The 12,437-nt window shown below is 44.3% G+C and overlaps 1 protein-coding gene across 3 annotated transcripts in view; it reads left to right on the top strand.

The window, feature by feature from the left end:
- The window catches only part of LOC120933318 (BRCA1 associated protein), an 86,473-nt gene that overhangs the window by 19,333 nt on the left and 54,703 nt on the right, over nucleotides 1–12,437 (top strand). For all 3 annotated transcript variants that reach the window (XM_040346476.1, XM_040346467.1, XM_040346484.1), the window contains 2 exons: nucleotides 2,100–2,265; nucleotides 8,036–8,225. In XM_040346476.1, the coding sequence (XP_040202410.1) occupies nucleotides 2,100–2,265; nucleotides 8,036–8,225 (356 nt within the window). The remainder of the gene's footprint in view (nucleotides 1–2,099; nucleotides 2,266–8,035; nucleotides 8,226–12,437) is intronic.

Raw genomic sequence — 12,437 nt, 5'->3', positions numbered from 1 at the left:
ACAGGGCAGATCTCCTCAGGCAGGGCCCAGTACTCCATCCAAAGCCGGAATTCTTCCAGCTAGCAGCCTGGTTAGTGAGCGCCAGATTCTAGAACGCAAAGGCTGCTCAGAGAGGGTCATAGATACCCTTCTCATGAGCAGAAAACCAGTAACTCAAAAAATTTACCAAAAGGTATGGAAGACCTTCTGTTCCTGGCGTAAGGAAAGACAGGTAGCTTCAACTTCTATCCCGGTTATCCTGGACTTCCTCCAGGATGGGGTAGATTTAGGATTAAAAGTTAGTACCCTTCGGGTCCAAATAACGGCTCTTTCAGTCTATCTGGATAAAAGATTGGCAAAAGAGGACCTTATAAAACGTTTCTTGTTAGCTAGAGAAAGAATTTCTCCAGTCCAAAAATATAATTGTCCGCCTTGGGACTTAACTAGGGTGTTAGAGGCGTTATCTATACACCCATTCGAACCTCTGGAAGAGGTTCCCCTTAAGTTTCTAACCTTAAAGTTGACTTTTTTGTTAGCCATTACTTCGGCCAGGAGGGTAGGGGATTTGCAGGCGCTATCCATGAAAGAACCCTTCCTGAGGGTACAGCCAGATAGGATCACCCTCAGAGCAGACCCCCTGTACCTGCCGAAGGTGGCATCCCTATTTCATAGGACGCAAGACATACTATTGCCGTCCTTTTGTTCTGAACCAAAGAACGAAAAAGAAAAGAAATTTCATTTTTTAGACGTGAGAAGGTGTCTTCTCATTTATCTAGAGAGAACTAAAAGTTTTAGAAGATCTAACCACCTGCTAGTTCTACACGCTGGGCCCAGGAAGGGACTGCAGGCATCAAAAGCCTCAGTCTCAAGATGGATTAGAGAAGCAATATCCAAAGCCTATGTATGTACTGGAGCAACAGCTCCCAAAAAGATCAAGGCTCACTCTACCAGAGCCATAGCAACTTCCTGGGCTGAGAAAGCAGGGGCCTCCTGGGAACAAATCCGCAGTGCGGCCACCTGGTCCAGCCATCATACATTCCTGAAGCACTACCGTGTGGAAATGTTGTCACAGCAAGACTTAGCCTTTGGTCGAAAGGTGCTACAAGCTGTGGTCCCACCCTGAAGGTAGGCCTGTGTTTATTACTCAATTATCCTCTCGGGTGCCGTCCTGGAAGGTGGTAAGAGAAAACCAACGTTAGACCTACCGGTAACGGTATTTCTATGAACCTTCCAGGACGGCAGGCCTACTTCCCACCCTATGTGGAGGGAAAAAAGGTAAGTACCTATAAGGACTACGTCCCTTGTGAACCAGTTCAGGATTACTCTATTGCATACTGAGGAGCAAGGGGAAGGGCGGGGCCTTTTAAACTGTCATGTGATTGTGTTTCCTGCAGGAGGAGCCATCATCTCTCGGGTGCCGTCCTGGAAGGTTCATAGAAATACCGTTACCGGTAGGTCTAACGTTGTTTTTTTTAGGACTGAGTACAAGTACCGATACTTTTTTCAAGTACTCGCCGATACCGAATACCGATACTTTTTTTTAAATGTGTCCGCAAATGCAGCCATGTCCCCCATATAACCAGCCATGTCCCCCCCCCCCCCCCCCCCACCTAGATGCCGCCGCCGCCTGGTTAAACAGCGTGCGGGGAACATCACAGCTTTCATTTGAATAGCAGTAGTGTTCCCCGCTGCGCCGTGTATAGACACTCCCCCTTGCTCGGGATTGGACAGATCACCCGTTCAATCCCGAGCAAGGGAAACACTACACACGGCGCAGCGGGAAACATTACAGCTATTAAGGTGAAAGCTGTAATGTTCCCCGCACGCTGTTTAACCAGGCGGCAGCAGCTTTTGTTGCGGTATGCGATGGCGGCTTTTGTTGCGGCGGCGGCGTGGGGGTGTAGTATCGGATGAGGCATCGGGGGCATTTGCGGGAGTACAAGTACTCCCGCAAATACTCAGTATCGGTATCGGGACAACCCTAGAATTTACCATCTTTCAACCTTCTATTTATATGCTGATGCTGTGTGTGTGTTTTTTTTTTTTTATTCTTATTATTATTTTGTTTGAATCTTATTTTATAAAACATGAAACTTTCCTCCATTTTTATCTACGTTTAGATGCACCAAAGGGCTCCGATCCAGAGAATTCAGAAGATTCATCTGTAACCACTAACAAAACGGCTCCTGATTCTCCCTCAAAACTGCTTCCTGAGCAGATCACTTTCTTCAGTGGGAACCCCTCGGTGGAAATAGTGCATGGCATTATGCATCTCTACAAAACAAAGTAGGCAACACAATAGTACTTTTGTTCTGAATAAAATAAAGCTATGTTTTGAAAAACTAAGCATCTACAGAAAGCTTAACTGTCAAATTATTTTTTATTTTTATTAAGTAAGGAAGAGTCCTAATTTTTATCAGGTTTTAATTTATCTAATCCCCCCCTAGGGAGATTTCCTGCACCCTCTATCTCTCTGACACGGATACAAGATAAGGGGTTTTGATAAACAATTGTCTGCAGGTGTAACCCCTACACCACTAAGTGTGCTTTTGGTCTGTGTCCCCATTGGAGAGATTCATTTCTGTCCTGCCAGGTTTGGGCTTTTAAAGTGATATTAAAGGCATTTCTTTTTTTAAATAACAAACATGTTATATTTACCTGATCTGTGTAGTGTTTTTGCACAGAGTAGCCCCGATCCTCCTCTTTTCAGGTCCCCCACCAGCGCTCCTGGCCCCTCCTTCGTGCCCAGTGCCCCCCAGAGCAAGCAGGTTGCAAAGGAGGCAACCAAGCCACTGCCGTGTGTGTGTGTCCATTCACACCCAGAGCTACGGCTTGGTTGCTCAATTTACTGAAATCCTTAAATTGGAATTCCAGCCTTTTTGGACTCCCCCCCCCCCCCCCCCCCCCCCCCCCTAGGGTGTCACATTTGACACCTTTCAGGGGGGGAGCAGATACCTGTGTAATACAGGTATTTGCTCCCACTTCCTGGCAAAGATCACTGCAGTGATCGCGGTGACCTACGTTATGTCCGGCGCCTACACTGTCCTCCCCCGCTATCTTTTGTGAAAAGCACAGGTCCCAGAAGACAGCAGGGACCAGTGAGGACATGCAGCAAGACTTGCACATGCGCAGTAGGGAACCGGGAAGTGAAGCCGCAAGGATAATTTCCTGATTCCCTCACCGAAGATGACGGCGGGTGCAGCCGAGAGCCGAGCGATTGATTGGCTTCGGCTGCCGACATCGCTGGCACCCTGGACAGGCAAGTGTCCATTTATTAAAAGTCAGCAGCTGCAGTATTTGTAGCTGCTGGCTTCTAATATTTTTTTATATATATATATATATATATATATATATATATATATATATATATATATATATATATATATATATATATATATATATATATATATATATATATATATATATATATATATATATATATATATATATATTAGGGCTGCGGAAATTAACGATTAATTGGTCGATTAATCGTTAATTTCTTTGGTCGATTAAAATTATTTTGATCGATGACGATCCGCGGAGTGAGCTCCGCGGTCTCGCCCATAGGAAAGGCCGCGGCTTCGGCCTAGCTCCGGAGCCGCGGCGCGCTGACGTCATCATCACCTGCCCGCCTGCTTGTATCTTCTTCCCTTGCGCACGTGTGTCCATCGGCTACTCTGCAGATGGGTCTGCCTGCCTGATAGTCAGGTAAGAAAGGACAACCATCTGTGTGTGGTAACATTATGGGGCAGATTTATATATTCCTGGAGTATGGGGACAGATGTGTATATTAAAGCATGGGGGCAGATGCTGTAATGTAAACATCTGCCCCCATGCTGTAATGTACACATCTGCCCCCATACTGTAATGTACACATCTGCCCCCATGCTGTAATGTACACATCTGCCCCCATGCTGTAATATACACATCTGCCCCCATACTGCAAGAATATACACATCTGCCCCCATGCTGTAATGTACACATGGGGGCAGATGTGTATATTCTTGCAGTATGGGAGGCAGATGTGTATATTAAAGCATGGGGGCAGATGTGTATATTACAGCATGGAGGCAGATGCTGTAATGTACACATCTGCCCCCATGCTGTAATGTACACATCTGCCCCCATGCTGTAATGTACACATCTGCCCCCATGCTGTAATGTACACATCTGCCCCCATGCTGTAATATACACATCTGCCCCCATGCTGTAATATACACATCTGCCCCCATACTGCAAGAATATACACATCTGCCCCCATGCTGTAATGTACACATGGGGGCAGATGTGTATATTCTTGCAGTATGGGAGGCAGATGTGTATATTAAAGCATGGGGGCAGATGTGTATATTACAGCATGGAGGCAGATGCTGTAATGTACACATCTGCCCCCATGCTGTAATGTACACATCTGCCCCCATGCTGTAATGTACACATCTGCCCCCATGCTGTAATGTACACATCTGCCCCCATGCTGTAATGTACACATCTGCCCCCATGCTGTAATATACACATCTGCCCCCATACTGCAAGAATATACACATCTGCCCCCATGCTGTAATGTACACATGGGGGCAGATGTGTATATTCTTGCAGTATGGGAGGCAGATGTGTATATTAAAGCATGGGGGCAGATGTGTATATTACAGCATGGAGGCAGATGCTGTAATGTACACATCTGCCCCCATGCTGTAATGTACACATCTGCCCCCATGCTGTAATGTACACATCTGCCCCATGCTGTAATGTACACATCTGCCCCATGCTGTAATGTACACATCTGCCCCATGCTGTAATGTACACATCTGCCCCATGCTGTAATGTACACATCTGCCCCATGCTGTAATGTACACATCTGCCCCATGCTGTAATGTACACATCTGCCCCCAAACTGCAAGAATATACACATCTGCCCCATGCTGTAATGTACACATCTGCCACACAACTACTTTTAGCTGATCTCCTTGCATTGCAACTCTGCATTAGCCACTGGTAAATGTGGTGGGGGCAGTATGGGGGGCAGATGTGTATATTCTTGCAGTATGGGGGCAGATGTGTATATTCTTGCAGTATGGGGGCAGATGTGTATATTACAGCATGGGGTCAGATGTGTACATTACAGCATGGGGTCAGATGTGTACATTACAGCATGGGGGCAGATGTGTATAATACAGCATGGGGGCAGATGCTGTAATATACACATCTGCCCCCATACTGCAAGAATATACACATCTGCCCCCATACTGCCCCCACCACATTTACCAGTGGCTAATGCAGAGTTGCAATGCAAGGAGATCAGCTAAAAGTAGTTGTATCTGTATGTGCGTTAATTAATCGAAATTAGTCGATTAAAAAAAAAAACGATTAATCGAACACAAAAATTTTAATCAGTCACAGCCCTAATATATATATATATATATATATATATATATATATATATATATATATATATATATATATATATATATATATATATATATATATATATATATATATATTTAAACATAGTGAGCAGGGCCCTCTGATTCCTCCTCTATTGAATTGAATTGTATTGTAACTGTACTGTTTGCCCTCATGTTGTAAAGCGCTGCGCAAACTGTTGGCGCTATATAAATCCTGTATATCTATAATAGTCACTAAAACATGACGATGGCTTTAAAGTAGTTTTTAATGCTGAAGGTTTTTTACCATAATGCATTCTTTGCATTAAGGTTAACAAAAAAAAAAAGGGAAAAAAAACTTTTGTCCAGCCCCCCTTATATTTACCTGAGTCCAATCCTGATCCAGCGATGTGCACAAGAGCAGCGTCTCTCTTTGCCCTCTCCCTCCTCATAGGCTCAGGGACATGGGCCAATGGCTCCTGCTGCTGTAAATCACAGACAGTGAGGAGGAAGCAGGGGGTGGGGCCAAGCCATGTTGTGTATGTCTTTGGACACACAGAGCCAGCTTGGGAGTGAGCCCACAAGAGTGCCTCTATAACAAGCGGCTTGCTATGGTGGGCACTCAGTGGGGAAGGAGCCAAGATTGCTGGTGGGAGACTCCAGAAGAGGAGGATCAGAGCTGCTCTATGTAAAACCATTGCACAGAGCAGGCAAGTATGACACGTTTCTTATTTATAAACTAAATAAAAACTATGGCTTTACAATCAACAACCTCCATTGACAGCTGTCATTTGGAAGGCTGCCAGCTGTTAAAGCCTGTGTGTCTCTAATGCAATACACATACCGTATTTATCGGCGTAAACCGCGCACTTTTTTGCCCTGAAAATCAGGGCAAAATCGTGGGTGCGCGGTATACGCCGATACCCGCTTTCCCGCGCCGAGTTTGAATACTGCGCCGACATATACCGAGCGCAGTACACTCTGGTATAGTCGGGCAGTCTCGGCTCCTTCAAACGCTCACGTCCTGGACGTACAGGACGTCAGCGCGAGAGTTGCCGAGCCTGCCCGACAATACACGAGTGTACTGCGCTCTGTATATGTCGGCGCAGTATTCAAACTCGGTGCGGGAAACGAGTGGGGAGCACGCCGCAGACGGACGCCGGACCCGGCGAAGAGGACACCCGAAGCCGCAGACGGACCCGACGAGGCCGCTGATGGATGCCGCGCAAGACACCAAAACTGTAAGTACAAAAAAAACTTTTTTTCCACAGGATTCGGGGCAACTTTAGGGGTGCGCGGTATACGCAGGAGCGCGTTATACCGCGATAAATACGGTACTTAAAATCTTTTTTATTTCCCCTTAGACAGAGTAATTGCCTAAAACAATTAAAGCTATTTTTTCACGCAGCACCAAATCGGGAAGTTACATAAAAAATACCTTACCTTTCCCCTGGATTCCACCTGTTTGCAGGCTCCGCCTGGTTTGATAAGAGCTCACGCACCTAATTCATCAGCTATGTTGTAGGGAGCTACAGTGCTGTACTACAATATAACTAATTTCTGTATATTGTGAAAACTCTGCTATAAAACAATAAAACGGCTTCTACTTAAAATGAACTGACTTTCTGTACTGTATGTTTGTATGTATGTGAAGTTGAGCAAGAAAATCTAGAAACAAACAAAACTTGCTGCTCTCTATCGAGTGCTGAGTTTTGAGCTTTGCTTCTTTTCTATACCCAGCTTTCATTATCTGTGCCTGAGAAGCTGGCACTGTGTCCTGAAAGGCCTAAGTAATCTGCTGACATCACATTACACAAGAAGAAAGCAAATTGGTTAGCTGCCAGAAATTGACAGGCATGCTTAATCTTATGGTGCAATGCTCCCAGCTTATCTGTCAGTTAAGCAGAGCTCTGATGATCCCTTTACCTTTTAAAGGTACACATTTAGGGAGGTTGTATGAAACTGCCTCTGTATCCACAACCTAGTGGCTGAGATGCTTTAATTTACTTTGAGGAATTTAATCAATTCCTCACCTCTGCATTATGACTGGCCCAAGGATCCATGTCTGCGAAACTCTAGTCCAAGTTCCAATCCCTTCCCTCTGGGTGTTGGCAAGGGAAGTTGCAGTGTTCATTTGTCAATAGATAGCAGTCCTACTTAGAAGGCCTCCTGAATCAGGCTGCAGTTTGTCATAATCACATAAGGTAAATACATTTTTATGCAGATTATAAAGAATCTCTGGTTTGCATTGCACTGATATCTTGACTTTTTTTCTTGTGTTGCTCTTTAAAACTGTTACATTTTATAATAAGGTATATATAAATTTACAGCAATAAGACCATGCTCTTGAATAAGCTCAACATATACATTGCAATTTGACTGTACAATCTTTATATTGGCAATCTTTGTTGCCACGCTTATATTTGCCAACACTATGTAATATAGGGACTCAAACTATACCATCAGTTTGTATCTTATCAGGCAGTACCTTACACTATATAGTTGCTTGTGTGATCTCAAAATATATTTCAGTCTTTTATTTTATGAAATAAACCATTTACTGAAAATTTTTCATATGCTTTCATGTTTTGATATTAGCTTGTACAAAGACCCAGCAGATGATGTTTTAGATGTGAGAAGTCACATGCTCTTTCTCTCTATCCATCTATCTCTAGTAAGATGACCTCACTGAAAGAGGATGTCCGACGCAGCGCAATGCTTTGTATTCTTACCGTTCCAGCAGCAATGACAAGCCACGATTTGATGAAATTTGTGGCCCCGTTTAATGAAGTTATCGAACATATGAAAATCATTCGGGACTCCACACCCAATCAGTACATGGTTCTCATAAAATTCAGTTCCCAGGTAGTTTTCTTGATTTTTGTTTTTTGTTTGTTCCCTCTCCTTATAAAAGATTACCAGTTCTGAAGTGTTACTACCTTTTTGAAGCTCAACTCCAGGAAACCTAACAATTCTTGCCTGCAGTGAGGCGGTATCCACACCGTAAGGGTTGAATGTTCATTTCTGTCTAGGGGGTTTGGTAAAACAGATGTATCTACCTGATCTTCTACTCCTACAGGCTTTTCCATGCTGCTAGACTGTTCCCCCCCAGCCTCTACTTTTCAAGGCTCCAATGCAGGAACCTTAGCCCTGCATTGGATAGGACAGAGTACTTTGAGGGACGGTGCACCAGAGCATTGGGAAGTTCTTTGCTCAGGGAGCTGGAAATAAATTAAGTTAAGCACTTACCTACCGCCCACCACACATATACTGCAACAGGGAAGCCGCTCTGCACCAGATTACGTACCTAGTCAATGACCAGTCACGTCCGGATCTGTGGCATGTGCGCATGCTGCTGGCAATCTGCTCCCACTGTGATTATACACCGCAGGAGCCCAACGGTGGGTGCCATGGACTCAATGTCGACTGGCACCTGCTGATTACACTGGCAGAACGACAATCTGCCTATGTAAACAAGGCAGATTATTCTGTCAGAAGGGAAGGCTAGGCACTGATCCTATTTTTCTGCTAAGCAGGAGCATGGATCTTTGCCTTCCCCTAGTCCAGTGTTTCTCAATTCCAGTCCTCAGGCCCCCCCAACAGGTCAGGTTTTCAGGATTTCCTTCAGATGAAAAGGCTGTGGTGATTACTAAGGCAGTGAAACTGATCAAATCACCTGTGCAAAATAATGGAAATCCTGAAAACCTGACCTGTTGGGGGGGCCTGAGGACTGGAATTGAGAAACACTGCCCTAGTCAAAGCACCTTCCCCACAGTGAGTAAGCTCACACTTAGTTAACTCTTTGATCACCCCTGATAAAGCGTTTAACACCCCCCCCCCCCCATTTTTTTTTTATCCTGTCTTCATAAAGCATGAATAACAGAAGAGTGCTTGTGCTGTGACATTTGGCCCCCTGTAACACCTTGAAATACCTGGCTGATCCTGCCAGTTTCTACCCTCCCCTCTGAACACTGACCACGATATTTTAGGGCTGCTGAGCCCTGATATCATCGTCCGCGTATGTGCTGCCATCGTCCACTGCTATGTGCGGCTCTGTTGTGTCTCCCTCTGTCCTCCCCCCCCCCCCCCCCCCCCTCCCCGCCTGTCTGCTTTCACTAGTGCTGCTCTGTTCCTCTCCCTGCTGATCAAAACGATCTCACCTTTATTTCATCCCCTCTGGCAGATAAAAATCTATATCTTGGTGCCTGTGCTTTTATAAAACAAAAAGCGATTTCTACCTATTTAAACAGCGTTTCCCAGTGATCACATGACTCCAGGCTCTCTTCTCCTCTCCTCCCCGGCTGACCTCGGCAGGCAAATCTCGGCCCCAACTGTTCCAGCTATCAGAGGGGGAGAGGAGAGAGCCTGGAGTCACGTAATTGCTGGGAGATGCTGTTAAAATGGGCAGAAATCTGCTTTTTTTTATTATGAAACACAGCTACTAGGATACAGGTTTCTATCTGGCAGAGGGGATGATATAAAGATGATATGGTGGCTTAACTACTTTTAAGTCTTTCCCAGCCAGTGTTCTAGTACAGTGAGTAAGCACTGATCGCTGTTTTAGTGTTAGAGGTCCAATTTTGTCGGCCGCAATATCACAGTCCTGCTACAAGTTGCTGATCGCCGCAATTACTAGTAATAAAAATAAAATTATTCCATAGTTTGTAGCTGCTATAACTTTTCCGCAAACCAATCAGTATATGCTTTATTGGGATTTTTTACCAAAAACATGTAGCAGAATCCATACTGGCCTAAATTGATAAAGATTTTTTTTTATTGGGTATGTTTTATAGCGGAAAGTAAAAAAATATATATATTTTTTTTCTTGGCGCAGAGATAAAAAACAAAACATTTGGGTACAGTGTCGCACGACGACGCAGCTGTCAGTTAAAGTAACGCAAAATATGGCCTGGTCATCAAGGGGGTAAACCTTCCAGAGCTGAATTGGTTAAAGTACTTCTTTTATTTCTTTTGGATTCCTGGAGTTGGACTTTTAAAGGCAGGAAAAATACTGCTTGAGTTTGGAGTTGCTTCCTGTCTGGTTGCATTTCCCTTTTATCCTTTCCATGCTGCTTTTACTAACAGCCTGGGCCAAAAGGGTTTTAGAATTGTCAGCACAAACATTACAAAGCCTTTCATTTGGATCATATTTTATTTTGTTCTGTCATTCACTGCAGGTCTTGTAACATTACACATGTATAATAACCCTGGCATACTTTTTTTTTCAGCTTCTCCAGCTAATATTGACCTTAAAGCGGTGGTTCACCCTCCTTAACAACAGTATAGCATTAAATTCGGCATAGTAGCGCGAGCTACAGTATGCCTGTCTGTATTTTTTTATCCCCGTACTCACTGTGCTATTGTACATTGAAGATTCCGTCTGCCGCGGGGAATGGGCGTTCCTATGGAGAGGGAGGATGATTGACGGCCGGCTCTGGCACGTCACGCTCCCCGAAGACAGCCGGAGTAGGTCTCGGCTCTTCACGGCGCCTGCGCACAGGCTATGCGCAGGCGCCGTGAAGAGCCAAGCCTATTTCGGCTATTTCCGGAGAAGCGTGACGTGCCAGGGCCGGCCGTCAATCACCTTCTCTCTCCATAGGAACGCCCATTCCCCGGAATCTTCAATGTACAATAGCACAGTGAGTATGGGGATAAAAAAATACAGACAGGCATACTGTAGCTCGCGCTACTATGCCGAATTTAATGCTAGAGGGAAAAAAAAAAAAAAATTTTTTTATATAGGGTGAACCCCGCTTTAACAGATAACAGGAGGAGCCTTAAAATACTTGGCTTGGCTATAATACCATTGCTTAAAAAGTGAGGAAGAGTTGAGCCTCTTTCATGGTTTTTATAGCCGTGTTTGTTCCTGTTAAGGAGAATCACCCTTTTTTTTTTTTTTTTTTTCCTGGAGACCATCGTCAACGGTATAGAAAGCAGTGTTAAATCTAAAACCTTGAGGCTTGGTTCACACTGATTGGGATCCAACTTGTGAGTCCCCAAGTCGCGTGACGTGTGAAATCCCATTTTAGTCAATGAAAGCTGTCTTAATTGGCACTACTGAAGTCTGTCCGACATTAGAAAAAGTCAGATCCTCATCTTAGGCTCCATTCACACTTTTGTGCGACTTGTCATGCAACTTTGGACATCAGTTCCCCATGTTAACCATTCATATATGCGTGACCTTAAGTTGCAGGAACTTCAGAGTAGTTCATGCACTACTTTCATCTGCTTGAAAGTCGTACCTGAATGTTATACAGCAACTTGTGTGCAACAGTTGTCCATTATCACTGGCCAAAGTCGTATCCAAGTTGCGCTTATCCAAAGTTGCACTCAAAGGCAACTCAACTTTAGAGTCGTACATGTGTGAATGGAGCCTTAATTGATGTGATTTGGATCCGACATTACCGGATATCCCTTAAGTTGCTTCAAAGTCATGGCAAAGTCCCGCTAAAGTAGCGCTGTAAATCCTGTGACTTTCAGGTCGTGGCAGTGTGAACCGAGCCTTATAGTTGTCACAATGAGAAGTGAGGGGAAATCCTCCAATGAAGACTCGTTCCAATAACTGTGAAAAGGGGTATATCCTGTTACTTGTGTCTGGTACAGCAACTGAGGGAAAATCTCCCTAACTGATCACAAATTGGGGTTTTAATCTTTCTGTGCTCTGTCCAAATCTTAGGCATTTATAAAAGAGAGTGGATATTAATGGCTTTTCACTTCGGTAGTTCACACTGCGGTCTGCATTTCACAAGTCTTTCTTTCATAAAATACAGTAGTTTTTCAGAGTTCTTTCTAAATACCGCAGCAGGGAGAACCCTGTAAAGTGGCAAAAAGGCAGGCTCTCCTCCCTGCATTTTTTTTTTTTTTTTTTTTTTTTTTTTTTTCCTGTCCGCTCTTCCATTAGAAAAATGGCGCTTCCCAGGCTTTAGGACTGCCAAGCATGCATTGGCTATCATGCTGATCATGTCAGTGACTCCAAATACTGAAGCTACTATCTCAATAGTGGTTTAATTTTGAAGTGAGCCTAACATATAAAAATAACATAAGCCACTCATTACCTGATTTATCATTGGCGTTGCT

This window comes from Rana temporaria, chromosome 1 (assembly GCF_905171775.1).
Source record: "Rana temporaria chromosome 1, aRanTem1.1, whole genome shotgun sequence".
Classification (NCBI taxonomy): Eukaryota; Metazoa; Chordata; class Amphibia; order Anura; family Ranidae; genus Rana; species Rana temporaria.
The sequence above is the reverse complement of the archived record's forward strand: the minus strand, read 5'-3'. Positions and strand labels throughout refer to the sequence as shown.